Here is a 25294-nt window from a genome sequence, read left to right on the forward strand (position 1 = left end):
TATTTGCATCAGTTATGCGATTTATGGCTGATTTAAGGCTAACAACTAGTGCCAGCTGACTACTGAAGTAGGTCAGTAATAGTTTCCGACACAGGCACATGAACAATGATGACGGGGGGGCTGCCTGCCGCCATTACATACCCACCACCTATAGTACAGATCAGCAGCAAATCCTTAGTTTACACTGCAAGGTGCGGCTGACAATTTTTATACATGCATTAAAAAAAAAAAAAAAAAACTTATTAGACCTACCGGTAACTGTGTTTCCAGGAGTCCATCCCGACGGCACCATGGAGGATGTCCTTATCCTTACTGGGATCGGAAACAATGAGAGGTTAAATGGACCCTCCCAGTGGTTTTCCTGTCCCAGTAAAGATAACAAGGATGTCCTCCGTGGTGCTGTCAGGATTGATGACATGGAACAGTATTTTGCTTGTATTTGAGTGATTCCTGGCATGATTCCCTGCAAATAATGAGTACCTGTGGCGTATCTGCTTGTGGACAAACGCCACTACAAGTTGGGGACATCATTTAAGAGCTATAACAGCATTCTAAAATAAATAATTTCTAGGAGAAACAGGAATAAGGGCAGCACGGTGACTCAGTGGTTAGCACTGGGGTCCTCGGTTCAAATCCCACCAAGCACATAATCTGCAAGGAGTTGGTATGTTTTCCCCAGGTTTGCATTGGTTTCTTCTGTCTTCCTACCACTCTTCAAAACCATACTGCTAGGGAGTGTAGAGACAGTGATGATGTCTGTAAAGTGTTATGGAATTAATAGTGCTATATAAAAGTGTTGAGGGAGCTATTTAGGGAGGGTTAAATTAACCCTTCATGGTTAATCCAGTGATTTCCAAATTAGTTCATAGGGCGTTGCTAGCAACTGGGAATGACCACACGGAGACGAAGGTCTCTGTACGGGAGGATCCAGGCAGATCACTAGTCCCCTTTATTTTAGTCACTTCTTTTATAATCTTTTGCTTAATTATGCAAAGTATTCAGCTACCAATAACATCGTCGTAATACATTCACTTTATAAGCCAATAGTATTGTAAGAAAATTGGAATATGTCCCTAGTTACGTGACGTAGAGAATAGAACAATAGCACATTCTTTTAGGGTCTCATATCTTGTACAAGCTAGAACAGTCTAGTTTCATAACAGCTGCGAACTTTCACCTAATTACAAAATTTATCTTGTAAACAACAAAATGGCGTCGCAAGCACAAAAATGGATCCCGGAGAACAAGATGTCCCGTACATCTGAATACTGTACTTCACAAAAGGAGTAAAATCAATAAAAAGCCCTTTCAGGCTGGTTTCAGATCCCATGTGGAACCACAGCCAGTCAAGGTGGCTACAGCTAGGACACCATGAACTTGGGGTGGCATCACTTTTGGGATACACAGAACAGTAATAAACACCTTACTAATTGGAAGGAATTGGTATTTTATACTGCACCAATTCAGTCATCCGATCTCCTGATTTAGAGGAGAAATACCAGATTTAGCCAGCAGGGGGCAGCGCAGTGTTACTGCTTCCTGTTTTTACCTCTAGGAAAGGAGCAATCACTCAGACACAGGGATTGGGGGGGGGTACAGATTTTATTTGAAGCCTCCAGCAATCACACTTCTATAAATCTTGTATACCAGCAGAGCTTTATGTGAGCAGGATCAGCTTGTACTGGACTATGAAGAATGTGGCTACACGTGTGATAACGGAAAGAAATGGAAATACAGATTACACCATAGTAACTGAAGCATCATTGATTGTCACGTCACCATTGAGGCGAATAGTCTTAATCCCGGCAAAGTTTTTCAGCCTGTGCGGGTACTTGCAGAGGTTCTCATTGTTCACAGACACTTTGTAGCCGTCGGTTTCAAAAAGTATTTGAAGCTGAGAAAAGAAGTGAAAAAAATATATAGATCAGGTTTCTTCATCTATAATACAGTCAGCGACACGGAAGAAGTTATATGATGCTGTAACCCAGTAATGGGGTGAGAAACACTAGAAGAAGTAAGGCTGCCTTGTATTTCACCATCTTCATAGGCGGTGGCTGTAATCTGATACCTCAGTGAGCTAATAATCAGACTCCCAAGATGAATTTATCAGTAATCAGGAGTACATAATGAGAGGAGAGTGGTAAGAGGCAAATTTACCCTTTATATAGCAGAGTCCCGTGAACACCACCACCCACTGATTTTTACAAGAGTCTGTGCTAAATCGCACTGCTGAGCATTAGCAGCAAGTCAAGCTCATAACTGTACTACTGAGCCCAGACACATGTTTAATGACATTGAAGTTAATCGTCCCCTGCAGTATTGACTTACAAAAAGTTTGGTAATACAGCATGGACAGATGAAAAAAAATAAAATAAAATCATACAATCCTCTGCCTGCTGCCTCCACCAGGGGGAGCTCTAACTGTAGAGTGTATAAACTTTATATAGAAAGCTCCCCCTAGTGGTGGCTGCAGGAAGTATAGACTTTACTATTTCCTATAGCTAGGAGAGCTGGAGCTTTAGTTTCTATGGGGCTAAGTCAGCACAATTTTCATATAGATTAGTATAGAAAAAAGTCTACATTGCATTTTCAAAAAGATGTAAAAGTGGAGATTATTCCCTTTTTTTTTTTTTACCTTGAATGGTTGTTGCATCTGAAATGGAAACTTTGGACATTGACGTTCCTCTTGTCCCCATTTGCCTTGAATCAATGAATTGCGCACAACTACATAAGGATTTTCATTAAATCGTGGATTGAAGTGGAAAGCAACGTCATTTCCTTCTACAAAGTCAATGGAAAATCTGAAAGAATAAAAGGAGCGTTAGGGTATGTTTCCACGGGCCATAATATATGCGGATTGAACGTTGTGTACAGCCGCAGCGTCCAGGTGTTACAGCATAGTGGAGGGGATTTTATGAAATCGCGTCTTAATACGCGGGTGACACACCCACAAAACTGGACATGCGGCTCATCTTTTTGGAACGCAGCATGTCTGTTTACAGAGATGCTCAGTCTCTGCATGGTAAATAACCCGGTCTATGTATGCGATGCGGTGATACTAGATGTGCTCAATGAGCACATCCGGTATCACCGCGCACACAGAAGGGGGCGGGGCTTAGTGCGGAGCGGGCTTTACGCTCCATCCATAGCGCAGGCAATGCGCTTATTGGAAACCCACCCTTAAAAACGTTCCCCACTGTGAAACCGAGCAAATATATATATTACATATTATCAGCAGAACATCTCCTTTAGAAAGGGATGATGTGCTGCAGCTAAGGGTATGTTCACGCCACAATTTTCAATCCATGCACTGTCCACAAAAAATAATCCCGATATCACTTGGAACAATGGGAAAATAAAATATATATAAAAATTGGATCCAATACAGATCAACCATACGTTAATTTGATTTTTATGGATACACCGCAATACTTAAACTAAATAGTGTTTGATTTTGAACATTTTTACAACTGCTGATGTATATTAAAAAAAAAAAAAAATGCAGTACAGAAAAGTTAGGGTTTTTTTTTTTTATCCCGGCAGATATATATTTATTCCATGTGAACCTGGCCTTACAATGATTTTTATGCCCGCGTTTGAGATCGGATTAACAAGCATTATGCTTGCTTGTCGGGCGATTGCCAGAATGCTTACAGGGCTGATAAATGAGCGTTCTTCCAATACTTCCAGGTGGAGGCCTGGTCTGGAGACGGCACATATCAAAGAGCACAAGTGCTCAGCTTCTCAATTGTGAGCAGAGGGGCTCAATGGAAAGTGTAGAGGTCCATACACAAGTTATCTTTGGATGTCAGCATAACAAAGTACCTCTTCTGCCTCCTAGTTTGTGAAATCCATGGTGTTTTTTTTGTTCAAAATTAATAACCAAAGTGGGTGCAGGCGTTGCTGGACCCTGAAGCTCACGGAGGAGTGGAGCAAATACAAGTTCTATTAAAGATTAGCTGCCCTTTTGGAGACTTTGCATTGGGGCTCGCAAGCTTCAAGAGTTACACCACTGGTGTTCTGCACAGTTTTGAAGTTGGTAGCCATTATGACTAGGAGGTGCCGAGGTATGATGGGTGTTGAAGTTATCAGCATTCTACCTGTTACCAGTCGGTACGCCTTGAATAGTCAACATCATTCCTTGGGCACATCCTGAGGGTAACGGTAAGGCACATGGTACTTGCTAAGAGAAAAAAAAAATAAACATCAAAACAATAAAGCATTTTGCCAATGTTTCACCATCTCTTGTGCCATATGAAAATTGAGTGGCGAAACTATAAAAAAAATTGTTAAATGCTTTTAGGTTTCCATTCTTCCAGACTTACCTTCGGACCAGGAGGTACTATAGGTGCTGTCGGGCTTGTGGTAGCCCCTGCTGCATAGGGTTGTCCTGGATAACCTGGGTACTGTTGGCCAGCTGAAGGAGCTCCAGGATACTGCTGGCCTTGTGGAGCTCCAGGATACTGCTGGCCTTGTGGAGCTCCAGGATACTGCTGGCCTTGTGGTGCTCCAGGTGGGAATCCAGGATACCCTGGATATTGCTGACCTTGTCCTTGTCCAGGAAATCCTGGGTACGGCTGACCAGGATAACCAGGGTTCTGGCCTCCCCAAGGATTATTCAAGTTCTGCCCTTGTGTTTGCTGGGCACCTGAACCAGATAAAGCATCGTTGAGCTGGTAAAAAAGAAAAAAAAAAATTATATCCTAAAAGCCATCCAAACACCACCTCAGTTAGAAATCAGCAAGTAAGAAGACTGTTCACACTTACCGAAAAGCCGTCAGACATTTTCTGAAATGAAAAAGGGGAAAAAAAAAAGTCAATTATCTAAATCAAACAATGACAAGTTGACCGATCAGTGATGCTTAGCCCCTCTATATACAAGAACAAACAACATTTATTTATTGCTCTGCTAACAGCTAAATTGTGTATTCTGACATTTTCAGTAGTTAGGCTATGTTCCCACAATGCAAGAAAAAAATGCTCCAGAATTGATACTTCTTTGGGAATACATTGCCAGTGGCAATGTTGGCCATTAGCTGGAATGGTGGCATTACACTGGCATAAACTGCATGTAGATCACTTTAGGAAGGAGAAGCAAAGGGCGATTGCATGTTCTCTGTTAAACGAGCAGAATGACAGAAATGTAGCCACACTAAGCCTGAAGCCATTCACGGGCAGACAAAAGAATAGAATGGCTTTCCATAGTGCAAATATTCCGACTAGGTCCAGCCAATATTTCAACAGGTACATGCCTACTGCCACATTAGCTTTGTGAGATGCTACTTCTTGGACTATATTCTTAGCTCAATATCTATGGCACCGAGTTTAGAAGAACTCTACTTTGTCACAGTACTCAGCCTGAAATGCATACTAAGGTCCAAACACCCCCACCCCCATCATACACACAAGCTCAGCCTAGCCGAGTGTGAATGTCTGTTCAACACTATTCTTATGCAAAAACTAAGGATCGATCATATTGAATTTAAGTCTGCCCAAACTACACCTCTTCCCCCAGCATGCTGTGAGATAATGGTGGTTTAGGCTACTGTACACATTAGATCTCTGTCAATCTCTCCAAAATTGACAGCTACGTCAGTAGATATACATTTTTCTGGAATAAATGATCTGATACCCCAAAGAACAAGATTCTAATGACTGTCAAATTGTTTACACAGGCGGATAATCGGGAGCGCCATCATCGGCAGCACTTCAGCCGTTGTAAACAGTGGATGTGCTGTTGATAACAATACTTATGTGGGGACAGAATGACTATTAGCCATCATTATGTCCAGTAAAACAGCACCGATTGACTTGTGTCTACTAGATCAGCGCTCGTTAATGGTGCATTGACGAGCCAAACACTGGAACACCTAAGTTCACCATCATTTATGGGCTTTTAGTAGCAGAAGCTGGGTTATCCTTCACAAACACAATCCATTCTCACAGGCCAAGTCCTCATTCACACATTTGTCGAGGGAATGCGGTTGGCCATTTTTTACCATCGGTGGAAAACCGTTTCCTCAGAGAAACTGCGCCTACCCAGTAAAACATTAACAAAATGGACAGCGCATGGATGAAACATGGAGGACAATCTTTTTACATTTTTTCTACAGACCAGTTGACTTACATTGGCGAGTTTGTGTTGCGATTCAGATCAATAACACCAATGTACAAAAAGAAAAAAAATCACTGTCACCATAAGCACCGCCAGGACTAAAGATGCAGATCAAGGGTCATTATTAAAATAATTAGGACAATGTGTTTCGAGATTGGATTAATCTCCTCCTTAGGTCTCTACAAAAACTAGTTTTATATGGTTTAACATTTAATAAAAAAAATAATTCTTATGACGAATAGGACTTCACTTTGGAGTCGGTGTTAAGGAAAAAATAAGTCTTCAAATAAATGTTAAATATTAGCACCTACTACTACCCGACGTCGCTGTGGAGTATCACTTCTGCTCCACATGCTTATTCCTAATGTTGTGCCTAATTGCACAACTTTAGTAGGCGCCTGTATACCTGTATCTGTTCGTAAAGAATTGAAAATTTCACCCTAGGGGCGCCCTGCTGAAACTAATTTCAGATGTTTTTATATTTCTGAGATTTGGAGGCCTAAGACTCACCGAACCCCTTTCTATAAAAGAACATGATACTCCTCGTTGACGTGTATATTGTATAAGCTTACATGAAGCAGAAAATGGTGCATTGTGCTTTAACGACAAATGATATTTCAACATCATGACTCATTCTGGTAGAAAGAGAAGTGAGCCTGAGGGAAAGGCGAGGAGCCGAACGTAGGCAGATTTCAGCCATGTTACACCCATAAACAGTCATAGAACGGCAACAGGAGCTGGATCTGTCTTGTTCCTACTAAACAGCATTTCTCTAGACCTCCATCTTTAATATCCTGTCACTGTTTCTCCCTTAATCACCCCCATGTTTATATATTTTTCCTTTCAGCGACTTATTTTGGATTTAATTTGTGCACATAACACCTATGCTGATGACCTAGTCAGATTAATTTTTAATCAATAGATATATATTGCCATTTTTCCGCTCAGTAGAGGCCTACATAAGAGCGATAGGCCATGTCGCCGTAGTAACAGACTACAAACCACTCCTTTGTAGTCGGATCCTGCAGTCATGTGTTTTAATCATGTCTATCTGTCCCCTCATATTCCTTACTAATCTATATTCTGTGGGTTACTAAGGAGCAGGGGGATTTGGAAGGGATTACCACATAAGTACATAGACTTTTTAGCCTGTAACCATGGAGACAGGGCTGCGCATGCGCAGTAGGCCCCAACCAGCAGACTTTTAACCCAAATTTTACATTTTTTTTTTTTATTTGGTCACAAATAAACATTAAATCTAACATTACAAGTGTTTTGCAGTTAATAAATGCTAATGCAGACATGTCACAGCCAGTCTCTGTTTCATAACCATTCATGAAACCAAGAGTCATCAGAAGTCTCCATCCCAGAGAAAAAAGAGCAATAACATGATAGACATATCTGCGTGTCACCCGTGTGAGATTGTCGCTATGTAGCCGCAGGGATTATGATGGATCTGACAAATTACCTGTCACGCCTCAATTTTGGTATAAATTTGCAAGTGAAAGAATATAAGCAACATATGATAACTACATGTAATGGCACGGGACATGTGATACTATTCAGCCATAGATGGAAAGTCACACTGAGGAAGGTCATATTTTCTAAGGGGGTTAACAATCATTACGTTGTATGACATCACTTAGAGGCACATAAGTGAAGCCCACCGCTGCTTCCATTCATTTCAATGGAATGATGGTCATGAGCGCCGGTTTATCTGCACATAGACGTGTGTCATGGTCTCACTGTGCACAATGTCCGTCTGTCAGTATGCGACTATACAGGCTTGGTCAGGTCTGGAAGCAATGGTTCTCAGAAAAAGTCTCCATACACAGAGCATATGATGTATGAAAACCATTGAGTAAGAGATGACTATAAATGGGGTCAAGCCATTTTAGAAAACCCTTGTCCCCAGTTCCAGGTTTTTTTGGGGTGGTAAACACAAACTGCACTTTACGCCTCCTTTCATGGGTCTACTGTCGAGTCTCCGATGCTGCTCCTGGTGTCTTATTGTCTGCAGCAGGGATGTCACGTGCTTGGCAGCGCTGCAGCCAATCAGTGAGTACAGTGGTACTTGTAGTGAACTCGGGCAGAGCCGCTGAGCTCTGTTATTGGATGCAACGCTGTGGATGTGACGTTGGCGCAGTTGACAATAACAGACCTCAAAGGTAGCAACAAAGACTCAGTGCTAGACCCGGTGAGGATGAGTAAAGCACACAAAAAAAGGGGGAAAACCTGCAGCTATGGCGCAGGAGTTATCCAAATCAGGAAAACTCTTTAAAAGTTTAGAAAGTGTAAGGTTTTTTTTTTATAATTATATTACATTATTAAAAATTATCCCAAAAGTTACACAACCTAAATGTTAAAAAAACATAATACCTCATTTAAACAATAGGTAGTTTTCTGATGACACATTCCCTTTAAAATATTAAGGCAGAAATCACAGGTGATCATTTTAGCCTTCAAAGTTCCACAGAACAAGCAATGGCATGTCAATTTTAACTAAGCATTTTAAGACTTGCACACGTAAAAGTGCTCTGTGCCCTTAGACTCCTAAAAGGGGGTTGTCCGGTCAAAACCGGTAAGTCTGCAAACTTATTAATCCCCCCAGCGCATGCACTGCACCAGTTTCTGACCTGGGAACTGAGGGTATGTATGAGTTAGGCTGGGGTCAGACGTGCGAGAAACCTCGCACGAGTCTCACACGTCAATACCCGGCACTCGGGACCGGAGCATTCAGCTGCATGTATTTCTATGCAGCTGAACACTCCGCTCCCGAGTGGCGGCGGCAGTGCCGGGTATTGACGTGTGAGTTTCTCGCACGTCTGACCCCAGCCTTATACATACTTCCGGCCAGTGACACTTGTATTTAGTCAAGTCCATGCCCTGACCAGCGACATGGACGACCAATTGGCGTGTCTGACTAGAGGGTGCGGCCTTGCTCCATACAAGTGTATGGAGAGCGAGGCTATGTCCACTGGCCGGGTCCAAGTATAATTCATACATACCCTCCATTCCCAGGTCTGAAACCGGTGAATCCCCGCAGCGCACAGTGCATGTGTTGGGGAGATTTATAAGTCTGCAGTCATACAGAGTGACTGCATATTTATCGGAATTGACTGGACAACCACTAAGTTCTCATTCAGACATCTTTGTTGCACGTCTGTGTTGTATCAGGTTTTTTTTTTTTGCGGACACAACTTGTAACCATTGTAATCTATGCTGCTGTTCACAGGTCAGCATTTTTTTCTCAGATTGCGTCCATGTAAAACACACGGAGATATGTCTGCTCTTTTCCCAACAGCCCTGATGACAAAGGCCATTGCAAGTCTGAGTCCGTGAAAAAAAAAAAAAAACACAGCATCAATGTACAACTCGTGCGCAACATTGCAAAGTATAAGAGAAGCTTTGTCATTTATTTCTTTATCGATTCCTAAAAAACCTGTTTGACCACACTGATGGTAAAAACGGACACACATAACGGACGTGTGAGTGAGGCCTTAGGCTGGGAATCGCACGTTGTGGACCTGGAGTGGATTGTGCCACAGTACGGTGGCAGCAGAATCCAGGTGCGTGACTTGTAAATTTGGGGGAGAGGTCGCCTTTCTACTGCACGGATTCAGATTCTGTACATAGCTGTAGTTTAAACAAATAAGGAAAAAAAAAAATATATATATATATCTCACCAAATATTTGACGCGTGAACCTACACACCACTACAATACAAAGATTCTCTTCGGAAAGATTTCTAGCTCTCTCATTATCCCTTCAAGCCCTGTAGTAATTATCCGCACATGTTCTTGCATATTAAGTGATTATATTAAAGTTCATTCCCTCACGGTCACATACCCCATTCTAGCACAAAAAGGCAAGAACTTTCCTTACCTTAAAATCCTCTTGCCGTAAATAAAGGGTTCCGTGCGCCCCCGTGACGGTCCCTTTTGAACTTTAGTAGCATGCGAAAATAGGAAATACGCTGCACAGAATCACGAGGTCCGTGGAGAAGGGGGGGGTCAGCAGAAGCGAAGTCTCCCACCCCACAAACCAGAAGTCTACAGGGACTTCCTCTGGTATACCCGGGGCTGACACACACAAAATAGGGCCCCTGTACAAGAACAGTATATGGGGCCCATACAGGTCATCATAATGCACTCGCTTAGGTATCTTCGCCTGCAGTTTTGGAGGTAGAAGTAACCCCCTTACCTCTAGGGCAGCTGGACAAGTGGCACCTTTGGCTCGTCCGCCCCTCGTTATACCCTATTCTTTTGCCATCCTATACATACGTCAGTATCAATTTCTCTATCAAAAAGGAATGCATTTAGAAAAAAGTAAAAGCAGCTGCAGGAATAAGTATTGAGCAAAGTATACTCACTGATGGATGTCAGCTGGAACCACAAGCAGAAGGGCAGAAAAAAAAAAGGCAGCACAAGCTTCGCAGCAGCAGCAAGCACTCAGATATAAAGAGGGCTTTGAGTGTGGAAGGGGGCGGTGGTGCACGCCCAGTAATACCACACCTACCCAGGAACATCTACCCAAACCTGAACGTAACACACCCAAAATGTCAATACCAGGCACCGCTTCTGCTACAAGCTGACATTTTTACATTCTTTTAGTGGGAGCGGACCTATTGTAAGGAAGGATAAGTTTTATTTAGAGTGTTTCATAGAAACCCACTCACTTAAAGGGATACAAAACCTAAAATCTATCATATTTAGGGTTTTCACTGCATATCAATCATATTTATTATTTCTGGCTAACAGGCTGTAGTGTTTGTTTGTTTTTGTTGTTTTTTTTAATGTGAAAACTGACACGAAAACCAGAAATATGTCTGCGAGCACGACCATCCCTTTTCAGGAAGGGGTGATTGTATTTTGCATAGGACATGCAGCAAGCATAGGCACAGATCACTGCAGGATGAATGGAAATGATAGGAAGCTTATTTGCATGGTGGGTTACTGGTTTGTTTAGACAGTGAAGCAAATGAGGACAAAATATTTACTAACCCTCCCTAATGGTGCACAATCCTCCTTAAAAGTAATAGGGGACTTTACTAATTCCTGAAATAGAGGGCAACTCTGCCTCAAAGCTAGAAGTCTTGCTAGGGGAATTAATGATACATTAGCAGGTGCTTGTTGGATACTTATATATAGATTCCTTAGACTCTTGAAGATAGTAATGGGTCTCCAGCCAATAGTCATGACTTGTGACTTATCATAAGAAAGAAATTTTGGCGAGTCCCAAAAATAAACAAAATCCTCAATTTATATAAAAGATCACACAGGTTGGGGATACATCTCAATGCGTTTCTGGCAAAAGCCCTTATTCACTGAGATCCAGTTATGGACAATTAGGCAACATATTTACTGGCACATTGCTTAAAAGGGAATCTGTCACCCTTTTTTCGAATATAAGTTGCCGACACCGACATCAGGGGCTTATCTACAGCATTCTGTAACGCGGTAGATAAGCCCCCGATGTAACCTGAAAGATAAGAAAAACGAGTTAGATTACACTCACCCCGGCGTCCGTGCCGGTCCGATGGGTGTCGCGGTCCGGTCTGGCGCCTCCCATCTTCAAACAATGCTGACCTCTTCTTTCCTTCCTGTCAGGCTCCGGCGCAGCCGCACTGCTCTGCCCTGTTGAGGGCAGAGCAGAGTTCTGCAGAGCGCAGGGAGAGGTCCGGTGCCTGCGCACTGCAGTATTCTGCTTTGCCCTCAACAGGGCAGAGCAGTGCGCCTGCGCCGGAGCCTGACAGGAAGGAAAGAAGAGGACGTCATCGTTAGAAGAAGGGAGGCACGGGACCGCAACACCCATCGGACCATGACCGGATCGCCCCCCCGGTGAGTATAATCTAACTCCTTTTTCTTATCTTTCAGGTTACATCAGGGGCTTATCTACAGCATTACAGAATGCTGTAGATAAGCCCCTGATGTCGGTGCCGGCAGCTCATATTCGAAAAAAGGGGTGACAGATTCCCTTTAAGATAGCACCATGAAAATGTGTCCATTAGCACCTACAGCAATGTGCCATCATGCATGGCAATGCACGTGATAGTTTGCAGTTAATCTGATTATGACTTCTAATAATATCTTAGAAATTAGCCAATGTTGCTTGCAGGTATAATGATAAAATAAATCTGTATAGTAACAGTAAAACGCAACATACTGCAGAGAATGCAGAATAATATGAAAAGAGAGGACTTTTGCCTGTTTTATCATGGTTCCAGGTTGGCACATTTAATCCACATTGTTACTATTGCTGAATGATTAGTATCAATATGTCATCACCCATAAAACTGCATCTGCCTCATTCTGTAGGCAGAGATGTAAACCGTGGGCAGAATTCAGGTTATGGATAGGTAGAATCGCTTAAAAACGCGTCAACCAGGACCTTGAATTTCTTTCTTGGGACTTTCTCCTCGGATGATATAACTGCTCACTGGATGTCTGATGTGGATTTTCTTTAGAATAATATTTTTATTGATGGAATAAACTTTACATTTTATCTGAAGTACTAGATCTAATTCCCTCTTTTTTTCCAGACTGCCTTTCCTTGGATCTGGGATCCTGTGCACTCGATAAGCTTATCATACTTTCTATGTTTCTGTGTAGAATTCACCCATTTTTGCCCCAGGCCTAGCAGAATATTTGACATTTTTCAAGAGTGAGCAAGCAAGCCTGTAAAACTAGATTGCACGTGTTATGTAAGGGCTGGAATAATGTATCCAGCAGGGTCTGCAGAGGCTGCAAAACAATGTAGGATTTCATAAACTGCTACTTGGACTGATTAGTTTGTATAGGAATTAACCAATCTTTGTTATTATATGATCCCATCCCTGCAGTCTGGGCCCAGCGTTGTACTATCAGGATTAGGATAGGGTCACACAGGCACATATCAAAGTATTCCTCCCATTCTGGAGATGTAATTTTTGTTTTTCTTGTCCAGATGTAGAATCTTGCATTTCTCCCTGTTAAATACCATTCTATTAGTTGATGCAGCTTCAGTGTTTGGAGACTAGCTGTAGCAGTCTGGAGACATGGAATACACACTCACAGGCACTGGCCATACAAGGACCGGGGATTCAATTTCAGGACTGGCCGCACAAGTCCCAGGGATTTTGAGTTCAGGACTGGCTGCACAACAACCAGGGACTTAGGGTTCAGGACACTGGTCGCACAAAGACCAGTTGACCTCACAACTCATTTGTAGACTAACAAAATACCCAATGATTTACTGTGTTGCTTGGCACCTCCCTATTGAGGAGGGTGCTTTATAAACAAGGTGCTATTGGCTGGGAGCCATCTTGCAGGTGAACTCTTACACTAAATGCCTCCCAGCTATAGGCTGGAGGCATTTTTTTTTTTTTTTTAATATGTGCTCACTACCTAGGCGCACCTCTGGGATTCAGAACAGGAAGGAAGCAGGGAGCACGCCGGGGAAACTCGCTTTGTGGCTGGGGCGGTGTGTATGCCGGTGACTCGCCCCCAGAGGCCATGGGGTACTCGGTGCCGGGCCCGTTGATTACAATGGGAGATGTCACAGTGACAGTGACCCGGTCCGTGGCCTCAGGCAGTTAATGTAAAAGGTGTAGTAGAGTGATGGGGATAAAGTTGTTGAGATGATTCGTGACGCCATCTGTGGTTTCTGGTCAGTTTGACCAGCGCTGCAGGGTTGCTTCTCTGGGACAGATGGTGTGGTGCAGCAATGATGTTGAAGCTCCCCACAGGTGGAGCTGTAGTCCCAGGGGAGAGTAGATGAGGTTGACAAGTGGGGAGATGGTGTAAAGAAGTAGATGTAGCAGAGCCGGGTGTAAGGCGCAATAATATGTGGAGGACACAAAAGATGTGTCTAACAGGATATCAGGACTCTTCAGACCTACAGATGACTACCCATTCCTGCTACTACATGGGACAAATGACACTGCAAGAAACGACCTGGAAACCATCTGCAGAGACTTTGAAGACTTAGGCAAGAAAGTGAAAGAACTGGGAGCGCAGGTGGTCTTCTCTTCCATCCTCCCAGTGGATGGCCATGGAACAAGGAGGTGGAATAAGATTCTGCAGGTGAACAACTGGCTACGTCGATGGTGCCGTCAGCAACGATTTGGATTTCTGGATCACGGAGTGAACTACTTATACGATGGACTACTTGCTAGAGATGGGGTGCACCTTACGAAGACTGGTAAGCAGGTATTTGGAAGTCGCCTTGCTACACTTGTAAGGAGAGCTTTAAACTAGAACAACATGGGAAGGGAAGCAAAAGACCAGAAAAAGCCATACACCTGACAAATGCTATTGAGAACTCTGCTATTAGAAGTGGAAAGGAAGAACAAAGACGAAAGAATCTAATTAATAAAAATATTGGAGAAAGAGAAACCAATCACAAACTAAAATGTTTCTATACTAATGCACAAAGCATGGGCAACAAACAAGGAGAATTGGAACTACTAACACAGGAAAAGAAATATGATGTCATTGGAATCACTGAAACTTGGTGGGACAATACACATGACTGGAATACAAGACTAGAAGGATACAACTTATTTGCAAGAAACAGACTTGATAAACGAGGAGGGGGTGTCGCATTGTATGTTAGAAACGCGTATATCTGCACAGAGATTGAAGCTTCAGAGACTGGGAGTTCTGTGGAAACTGTTTGGGTAAGAATACAAGGAAAGAACAATGGAAAGGACACCATTGTAAGCATTTACTACAGGCCGCCTGTGCAAGCTGAAGCTATGGATGAACTCTTTATGCATCAAATGGCCAAGTTCTCCAAAAAATATGACATAGTTGTCATGGGAGATTTCAACTATCCAGACATTTGTTGGGAATCTCTCTCAGGCAAAACTACACTCACTGGCCACTTTATTAGGTACACCTGTCCAACTGTGTGTTAAGACTTAATTTCTAATCAGCCAATCACATGGCGGCAACTCAGTGCATTTAGGCATGTAGACATGGTCAAGACAATCTCCTGCAGTTCAAACCGAGCATCAGTATGGGGAAGAAAGGTGATTTGAGTGCCTTTGAACGTGGCATGATTGTTGGTGCCAGAAGGGCTGGTCTGAGTATTTCAGAAACTGCTGATCTACTGGGATTTTCACGCACAACCATCTCTAGGGTTTACAGAGAATGGTCCGAAAAAGAAAAAAAAAATCCAGTGAGCGGCAGTTCTGTGGCCGGAAATGCCATGTTGATGCCAGAGGTCAGAGGAGAATGGGCAGACTGGTTCGAGCTGATAGAAAGGCAACAGTGACTCAAATTGCCACCCGTTACAACCAAGGTAGGCAGAAGAGCATCTCTGAACGCACAGTGCGTCGAACTTTGAGGCAGATGGGCTACAGCAGCAGAAGACCACACTGGGTACCACTCCTCTCAGCTAAGAACAGGAAACTGAGGCTACAATTTGCACAAGCTCATCGAAATTGGACAGTAGAAGATTGGAAAAACGTTGCCTGGTCTGATGAGTCTCGATTTCTGCTGCGACATTCGGATGGTAGGGTCAGAATTTGGCGTAAACAACATGAAAGCATGGATCCATCCTGCCTTGTATCAACGGTTCAGGCTGGTGGTGGTGGTGTCATGGTGTGGGGAATTTTTTCTGGGCACTCTTTGGGCCCCTTGGTACCAATTGAGCATCGTTGCAACGCCACAGCCTACCTGAGTATTGTTGCTGACCATGTCCATCCCTTTATGACCACAATGTACCCAACATCTGATGGCTACTTTCAGCAGGATAATGCGCCATGTCATAAAGCTCGAATCATCTCAGATTGGTTTCTTGAACATGACAATGAGTTTACTGTACTCAAATGGCCTCCTCAGTCACCAGATCTCAATCCAATAGAGCATCTTTGGGATGTGGTGGAACGGGAGATTCGCATCAGGGATGTGCAGCCGACAAATCTGCGCCAACTGTGTGATGCCATCATGTCAATATGGTCCAAAATCTCTGAGGAATGCTTCCAGCACCTTGTTGAATCTCTGCCACGAAGAATTGAGGCAGTTCTGAAGGCAAAAGGGGGTCCAACCCCTTACTAGCATGGTGTACCTAATAAAGTGGCCAGAGAGTGTAACAGGTCAAGGAAATTCTTATCCTCTCTTGCTGACAACTTTATCTTCCAAAAGGTAAGGGAGAAAACAAGGGGAACTGCTACCTTGGATCTAATCCTTATAAACAGGGAGGAAATGGTTGAGGAGGTAAAAGTGGCTGGGACCCTAGGAGGTAGCGACCATGGTATTTTAGAATTTTGGATAACTAGAGGCGGAAGACCTGTGAAGACTCAGACGTCAAGGTTAGATTTCAGAAAGGCAGATTTTAAGGGATTCAGAAAGAGAATTGGAGGGATCCAATGGCTGGATATCCTTAAAGACAAAAATGTCCAGGAAGGATGGGAAATCTTGAAAAATGAAATTCTCAAAGCACAGTTGTTAACAATTCCGAAAAGAGGGAAGAATAGGAAGCAGTTAAGGAAACCAGGATGGATGAACACAGAACTTAAGCACATGCTAAAAAGGAAGAAAAAAATGTTTATAAAATGGAAAGAGGGAGGCATATCTAAAGAAGAATATAATGCTGTCTGCAGAACCTGCAGGGCACAAATCAGATTATCTAAAGCTGAAAATGAATTGAGGCTTGCAAGAGATGTCAAAAGCAATAATAAAGGATTTTGGGGATATGTCAAAAGTAAAAGAAAAGTCAAAGATGCTATAGGATTTTTACAGGATGAAAATGATGAAATGGTAAGACAGGATGTTGAGAAGGCTGAACTTTTAAATTCCTATTTTGCATCTGTTTTCTCTCAGAAAGGAAATGTAACATCAACTGTTATTCACTGTCCTATTAAGGGAATAGAAGAATCCAGGATATCTATAAACAGAAAGATAGTGAGGAAACACTTAGCTAGCCTAAATGAATTCAAGTCTCCAGGTCCAGATGAATTACACCCCAGAGTACTGAAGGAGATAGCAGAAGAAATTTTTGAACCCCTCTCTATAATCTTTGAAAATTCTTGGAGAACAGGAGAAGTGCCAGAAGACTGGAGAAGAGCAAATGTTGTTCCTATCTTCAAAAAGGGGAAGAAGGTGGACCCAGGTAACTATAGGCCGGTGAGTCTGACTTCTATACCAGGAAAGATCTTTGAACAAATTATTAAACAACATGTATGTCAATACCTGGATAAGAATGAAGTGATTAAACAGAGTCAGCATGGGTTTGTAACTAATAAGTCATGTCAGACTAACTTAATTTCCTTCTATGACGGTATCACTGATTGGGTGGATCAAGGAAATGCTGTAGATATAGTATATCTTGACTTCAGCAAAGCATTTGACAAAGTCTCTCATATAATCCTTATTGAAAAAATGATTAAGTATGGAATGGACAAGGCAACTGTTAGGTGGATTCATAACTGGCTTAGTGATCGGACCCAAAGAGTGGTCGTAAATGGCTGCACATCCAGTTGGAAGAATGTCTCAAGTGGGGTACCACAGGGCTCTGTCCTGGGCCCTGTATTGTTCAACATCTTTATCAATGATTTAGATGAAGGAATTGAGGGTAAACTGATTAAATTTGCTGATGACACAAAGCTAGGAGGGATAGCTAATACTAGAGAAGAGAGAGAGAGGATTCAAAAAGATTTAAATAAACTGGAGAAGTGGGCAGCAACTAACAGAATGGTTTTTAACAGGGAGAAATGCAAAGTACTACATCTGGGCAATAAAAATGGAAAAAGCATATATAGAATGGGAGGAATAGGGCTAAGTGACAGCACATGTGAAAAAGACTTGGGTATACTAATAGATCACAGACTGAATATGAGTCAACAGTGTGATGCAGCAGCAAAAAAGGCAAATGCAATTCTAGGATGTATTAACAGAAGCATACAGTCTAGATCACGTGAAGTCATTATTTCCCTCTACTCCTCTTTGGTCAGACCTCATCTGGAATATTGTGTCCAGTTTTGGGCACCACATTTTAAAAAAAGACATCAACAAACTGGAGCAAGTTCAGAAAAGAGCGACCAGAATGGTGACCGGTCTGCAAACCCTGTCTTATGAGGAAAGGTTGCAGGATTTGGGAATGTTTAGTTTGCAAAAGAGAAGACTGAGAGGAGACTTAATAGCTGTCTACAAATATCTAAAGGGCTGTCACATTGTAGAAGGATCAACTTTATTCTCATTTGCACAAGGAAAGACTAGAAGCAATGGGATGAAACTGAATGGGAGGAGACACAGATTAGATATTAGAAAAAACTTTTTGACAGTTAGAGTGATCAATGAGTGGAACAGGCTGCCACGAGAAGTGGTGAGTTCTCCTTCAATGGAAGTCTTCAAACAGAGGCTGGACAGACATCTGACTGGGATGATTTAGCGAATCCTGCTTTGAGCAGGGGGTTGGACCAGATGGCCCAGGAGGTCCCTTCCAACTCTACGATTCTATGTAGTTCTAAAGCTTTACTCACAGTCTGTTGCGCATACAGGTGCCCGCCTCGGTGCTGTGTCCTCCAGGTCAGGGGCTCAGCCAACTCCCAGGCAAGGTAAAGTACACCTTTCCAGCACTCCTCCAACATGTGCCTTCTCTGAACGTCTCCACACTAGCGTCTAATCTGAAGTACTTGTAGTTGCGTATTAAACTCAAGTTCCTCCTTCTTGATCTTACTTAAAACTCTACTTGTACAGCAGACAGTTGTAGCCTGCTTCGGAGACTCCTTGCTATCAAGTCCCGGCTCACTCACGTTGCCGTTGTGCCCCCAAGTCTTAGATGGGAATAAAGTGTTGACGACTTCTATTCCTCAGATTTCTGCTGCAGGAACATCAGTATCCATACAACCTCGGGGACCGGACCCCGGCCATGCGCTTCAAACTTGAGGAAGTGCTCTGCTCTAACCCTAGTCCTTAGTTCTCTTCGTCTCCTTACGTTCCGTACTAAACTATCTTCCTTCTGAAGAATCAGGCTTTCTATGGCTCTTTCCTGTGCCAGCAGCTCCAGGTCACAGGAGTCTGCTGCAGCACTTCCTTCACGCCATCCGTCTCAGGGGATCTTCTCTCACAGACTGACTACTTCCTAACATTCTCCCGCTCTCTGGTGCAGTCTAAGCTCCACCCACCTCCCAGCACTCTTCGTGTTCCAAGCAGGGAGCCACCAAGGTTGCTCTGCTACACTACTGGTGTGCGTGTGGGATGTGAGTGTTGGAGTGTGGTCAGGTGTCTCCACCTTACCTGGATAGTGGGGTACCACACCTCAGGAGGAGGTGCAGTACCTCTGTGGCGACTGAACCCTCAGGGGCGCCACACCGGCATCCCTGCATAGAAGGGGAAGGGGAACCATGCAGGGTTGGGTGGCTGGCAATAGCGTTACACATAGCTTCTCTGGCGTCTCTTCACCATGGAGACCGCCGCATCCCAGATTACCCAAGTGCACACGTTCCTGACGTGGCCATACGCGATTGGTTCTTAGATAGGGACTGCATAATTGGTTAGAGTTCGCATCAAGGCAAGGAGATGGGGTTGTATTTATAAATGTCTGGCATCCGTGCCGCTCTTCTCATGGACGGTAATGTGTGTTGTGGGGGGTTGAAACGTATTGAGGAGACACCAGATAGTTAGATTAGCACAGGGATTAGGGGAGCAATAAAACCGCTGCTAGTTATTAGAATTCTCTGATATCAGGATAGGAGTGTGTACATAGGGCAGTCTGTAGGGTTCACACCTGTGGGTCCTGATTATTAGGTCAGTGTCATTTCAGGATCAGGACCAAGAGTTTAATTCCTAAGATTAGGATTTTGCATGATATAGATGTGCAAAAAAAGGGCATAGTGCAATATTCCAAAGTATACCTGAGACAGCAGAGGTGCAATAACAACAGATGAATCTCCTAATACCATTCTAGTTAATCCTAGCAATAACAGGACACTTTGGAATTCCCCAATGCTGCACATTATAGTGTATGGCATAGATAGAGGCAAACACAAGGATTGGACACTGTATTACTATCCATAATATGACATGTATAGCAGGGATATAGTGGATAGATTGTAAACAGCGTGCTGAAGATGGGAATTTAATTTTTCTGCTCCAAAAACTCCTGAAAAAAAAAAAACCTTAGTATGACTACACCCTTGGGGTTCTTTACACTGTCAGACCTGAGGTAGGATTTTGCAGATGTCTATGGATGACTAATCAAAAGGTGCGGCACCAGTGTTGATGTCTATTTAGACGCATTAGTTAAACCAGGCTATACATACCGTAATACATTGTTAGCAACTACAAAACAAACAAAAAAACTGGTATTTCAATGGTTGAATGGGCACAGAACCAGCATTAACTGGAAAACTAACAAAGTACTATCGAGTAAAGCAAAAATAGTCAATTTCAATAACTTGAATTTCCAAACTATCGGATGTTCTACTCATACATCTGGGTTGGGACTTTTTATGACATTCAGGATTAATGGGATTCCAGGATCAATGTGGTTTTTACAGTGTTGTTGCTAAAGGTTGGTTAATGTATATAAAGCAGTGATCCTTGTATTCGTAAATGTTCGTCACAATTTCAAGATCTCTAGAGGCTTGCTGAATATGAGTATTATTATTAGTATTAAAAAAACTCACGTAGTTCTTCCAATAGCTGAGTTCTTTATAAGGTTTCATTCTTATGATATCCGCACCCCGACGAGCATTTTCATATACCGTGTTCTGATGCAAAACGCACGTCGGGGCATGGATATTGTAAGTGCTGATTTGGGTTACATTTAGGTATTATACCTTGATTGTGCTGTGGACTATATGTTTATACTTATTTCTAATATCTATTTATATGCAACTTTTTGCTAATTCATTTATTGAATTCTGACAGGGAAATATGAATCATTTCCTAACATCTTAAGTACACATACAGAGTTGCCGGTTACCCCTCCCTCCATTTGGTCATGTAACACTAAACCCCATGTGCAGGCACACAGCTACAAGCCTCCCCTCAGTCTTCCTATGTGAAATTCTATTCACTCCCACCTCCTTTCAGCAGATGGCCACTTTTATTACTCTGGCCAGTTAAGTGTGGAGGTTTTTTTTCCCTCCAGAATTTCCATTGTCCTAATCCCAAAATGCTCAAAAGTCAAATTTAATAACTCACAGTGGACCTAGAAACGTGAAACTTGGGATCCCAGGAGCTGGGCACGTAGGCTACAAATGGCAACGTTTTGCGGCCTGTACGGTCATCAAAAATCTGGGAAATGAGTTTCTGCCCCTCATAATACACAGACATGATGTGAACAGCCCTCATGTGAGGTCAACAAAGGTGGGAGTTCCTAAGTTTATGGGCAAACCATAACAGAAGAACAACCATTTTGAGAGTCATTCAGACACTCGGAGAGACAGCCAGACAACAGGCTGTGGACTGAAAAATTTCTGTGGGATCCTCTCCTCCCCTTTATCGACACATCATACCTGTGACTGAGAGAGTAAGTTTCCTATTTTAATCCCTTTTATTTCTAACTGTCTGTACATATTGGAGTTTGTCTCCTTTTGGAACATCTTTTGTATTTTCGAAAACACTGCCTATATTTTCTGGAGTAAACTTTTAAATTTACTAGTTTCTTTCTCCTTGCTCTATGACCGAACCGACACGTACTCCGTGCCAAATCACACTACCTTTGGGTTGGTTCCTGATCCGATATAGGTTTTAGTGTCAAACAAGGAACTGGTGGCAGTGTAGCATCCTGGTGTTAATGGGGAAACCCTGATAGTGACGGATCGGAGGTTTGTGTGTGTATTCCCGGCCTGGGACTGGTGATATACATACCACCCTCACTGTAGAGTGCCCGATAACCAGTACGCAACAAGGCAGCCTTTTCGGTGACTACTACCCTAGGTGTAGTTCTCTGACTGACCTGAGGATAAGGGGAGTGCCAGAGAGCTGAAAGTTCCTAACTGAAACTGAAAACAAAAGTTGGGTTATATCCCTGACAAATTCATTATATCTACCTGGATGTTACAAGATTTTGTGAAATGTGTTTTCATCCATTGATTTTTGATATTATACATAATAATTTGCTGTACCCTTCCCCTTACAAGTCTGCTTATATGTTTTGATATTTCCCCGATTTGTAATATATGTTTCTTATATTTTAAAATTTGAATAAGTTATGTGTTTTACTTTTTGTGGTGTGTGTCTTTTGCTATAGGATTTTTTAAATTTTTATTTTACTCACGGTGCGACTACTTAAAATAAGACATATCCAGAGCACCTGAAATTAGCCAAAAACTTTATGTCTTTATAAAAATTGGGCAAAGGTTCAGTCACACAACGCCCATTTCAAGGTAAAAACAAAGTACACCAGGAATGTGGACTACCCTCCCCTTAGAAACTGCTTATTAGCAAAAACTCCTATGTTAAGGGAGTGGCCACGACTCAGCTGTCGGGTGACCCAGGACCAGTGGCTCCTTCCCTGTCCCTAACACTAGGGGGTGCCCTAGCTCACCCTATTCCCCGGTATACTTCTGAAGGTGAAGATGCCGGGGCCGCCATCCTTGCCTTATCTCCTGAATTAGCCCTCAGTCTGTTCTCTTCCCCCACCAAGGGAAGAGGGGTGCGACTGTGCAGCACAGTACACCAACCCGACGAACAAGGCAACACAAGCAAGGGCAACTGAAAATACCAGGCATACAAATGTTTACTCACATATAACAGAGCAATGTACCGGGGAGTGGAGGATGGGGAATTATTACACTTACAAACCCAAGCAACAGTCACAGATAACTCCTCCAAACTCCTTCTCATATAAACACATCTCCTCCAAGCCATGCAGCATAAGCTAGCTCTGACATGGGTTTGAATCAGGACCCAGATTATAAAGGGGGTGGGAGTGGCTAACTGAACTCATCTGAGAGCTCAGGCTCTCAGCGCTCCTAAAATGGGTGATTAACCCCTGTTCTGCCAAAAGGAATAAACACCATTTAAAAAAATGAGAAGTGCTTCCTTTCAGCGCAGGAGTAAGAGCAATCAGATGCTGCGGTCTTCTGGCTCCTCTCTGTTGCGGTAACCCCGTGACAGGAGCAGAGGGACAAATGCTAGGCTTTTCTGTCCTGGATGGCCTGGTCTCATACCATATTATGTATGTGTGGCGCCCCTGAGGCTCAGCCACCACAGAGGTACTGCACCTTCTCCTAAGGTGTAGTGCCCCACCATCCAGGTAAGGTGGGAACTCCTTTCCACGCTCCAACACTCACACCCCACACAGCAGGGTAGTTCAGCAAAGCCACATTGCGGCTCTTGCATAGAGTGTAGCAGAGCACCTTTAATGGCTCCCTGCTTGGAACACTGGACGTGCTGGGAGGTGGGTGGAGTTAGAATACATAACAGAGCGGGAATGTTGAGGATTTGAGGTCAGTCTGAGTAGGAAGTCACTGGGAGAGGAGTGAGGAGAGGAGATCCCTGGAAGAGGGATGGAGGAAGGAGTGCTGCAGCTGCCTCAGTGATCTGAGCCAGCTGACACATGAAAGGAAATAAGGAGAAAGACGTAGAACTGAAGCCTGAGCTTCCATAAGAGAGAAAGACAAGTACGGAATGTAGGAGAAAGGGAACACAGAGGACGTGGGTTAGAGGAAGAACCCTGCCTAGAAGTTCTAAGCACAAGGCCGGGGCCCGGTCCCCGAGGTTGTATGGACACTAATGGTTCTGCAGCAGACACTGGTGGAGTAGTGAGCTGTAAATGCACTACTCCCATCTAAGACTTGGGGGCACAACAGCAACACAGACAGAGAGCCGGGACTCAGGAGTAAGGGAGTCCCCGAAGCAGGCTACAGCTGTCTGCCGTACAAGTAGAGTTCTTGGGAACGTCTGATAGGAGAAACTCCAGTGTAACTCAGTACTAGGAGATCTTCACACTAAAAGGCGCTATAGAGGAGACGTTCAGAAAGGCACATGTTGGCGGAGTGTTGGAAAGGAGCCTTCCATCTTTCCTGGAGGTTGACTGAGTCTCTGACCCAGAGGACACAGCCTGGAGGCAGGCACCTGTGTGTACAACAGACTGTGAGTAAAGCTTTGGAACTACAAGCCCCGGTGTCCTCCATTCATTATTGCGCCAACATACTCAGCACTACTACATCTGGGTGCCAGCTTCCACACCGCCTGCGCCTCTCCTCATCCATTACACCTACATTGCCCTGGGGCTACAGCTCCACCTGTGGGGAGCTTCACCATCTTGGCTGCACCACACCACCAGCCCCAGAGGATCTGTATGCAGAGTCGGCTTAATACCTCCCTTGCCGAACACCACAGGTGGCGTCACGAACTATTCCATTAACTACATTCCACCATTCACCTTTCCCCATTACTTGGGCGCCCAGGGCCACGGTCCGGGTCACTGCTGCTGTGACACATCCCGCTGACACCGGCCTGGTACTGAGTTCCCCACAGCCCTGGGAGGGCGACCCATATGCCACTGAAGAAATCCCTCTTAACCCCTTAATGTCCAATGACGGGCATAGCCGGTCATTGGACATCTCCCCTGCTATGATGAAGGCTCCGGCGGTGAGCCCCCATCAAAGCCGGGACACATCAGCTGTTTAGAACAGCTGACATGTGCCCGCAATAAGGGCAGGTGGAATCGTGATCCACCTGCTCCTATTAACTAGTTAAACGCCGTTGTCAAACACTGACAGCGGCATTTAACCCCTTTCTGACATTAGACGTACTATCCCGTCCATGGGACCCGGGCCCCTTTGCCCATGGACAGGATAGTACGTCTAGCGCGATCAGCGGCGCCCACGTGGTGAGCGCTGCTGATCGCGGCCGGGTGTCAGCTGATTATCACAGCTGACACCCGGCACAATGTTTCAGGGGCGGTCACGGACCTCCCCCGACACGTTAACCCCCTGCACACCGTGATTAAACACGATCGCAGTGTACAGGGGGTTAAAGGGAAGCATCGGCAGGGAGGGGGCTCCCTCCGTGCTTCCCTGAGCCCCCCACGGCAGCGCAACGTGCAGCGCTGCTGCAGGAGGCTCCTTCCCAGTAGGCCCCCGAATCCAAAATGGCGATGGGGGCCTGCAGGGAGCTGACTTCCTCAGTGCCTGCAAAGCGCAGGCATGAGGAAGTCTGCAGCAGTGCCTGTGACAGATCGCTGATCTGTCAGTGATCTGTGATGTGACAGATCAGCGATCTGTCACAGGACAGT

General features: G+C 43.9%; 1 protein-coding gene across 4 annotated transcripts in view; it reads right to left on the reverse strand.

Moving 5' to 3' along the window:
* Positions 1-1583: 1583 nt before the first annotated feature.
* LGALS3 (galectin 3) overlaps positions 1584-25294 on the reverse strand; it is a 32414-nt gene continuing 8703 nt past the window's right edge. For 2 of the 4 annotated variants that reach the window (XM_073586157.1, XM_073586142.1), the window contains exons 2-6: positions 4768-4788; positions 4326-4673; positions 4101-4183; positions 2636-2801; positions 1584-1894 (exon numbers count right to left, since the gene is read on the reverse strand). In XM_073586157.1, coding sequence (XP_073442258.1) covers positions 1739-1894; positions 2636-2801; positions 4101-4183; positions 4326-4673; positions 4768-4785 — 771 coding nt within the window. In that variant the 5' untranslated portion in view covers positions 4786-4788 and the 3' untranslated portion in view covers positions 1584-1738. Of the gene's footprint in view, positions 1895-2635; positions 2802-4100; positions 4184-4325; positions 4674-4767; positions 4789-10000; positions 10019-10487; positions 10623-25294 lie in introns of those variants that run through there. The other 2 variants (XM_073586149.1, XM_073586165.1) reach the window with 2 other exon arrangements.

The sequence above is a fragment of the Dendrobates tinctorius genome, unplaced genomic scaffold, assembly GCF_039654945.1.
Source record: "Dendrobates tinctorius isolate UK_male_01 unplaced genomic scaffold, ASM3965494v1 ptg000010l, whole genome shotgun sequence".
NCBI classification, from domain to species: Eukaryota; Metazoa; Chordata; class Amphibia; order Anura; family Dendrobatidae; genus Dendrobates; species Dendrobates tinctorius.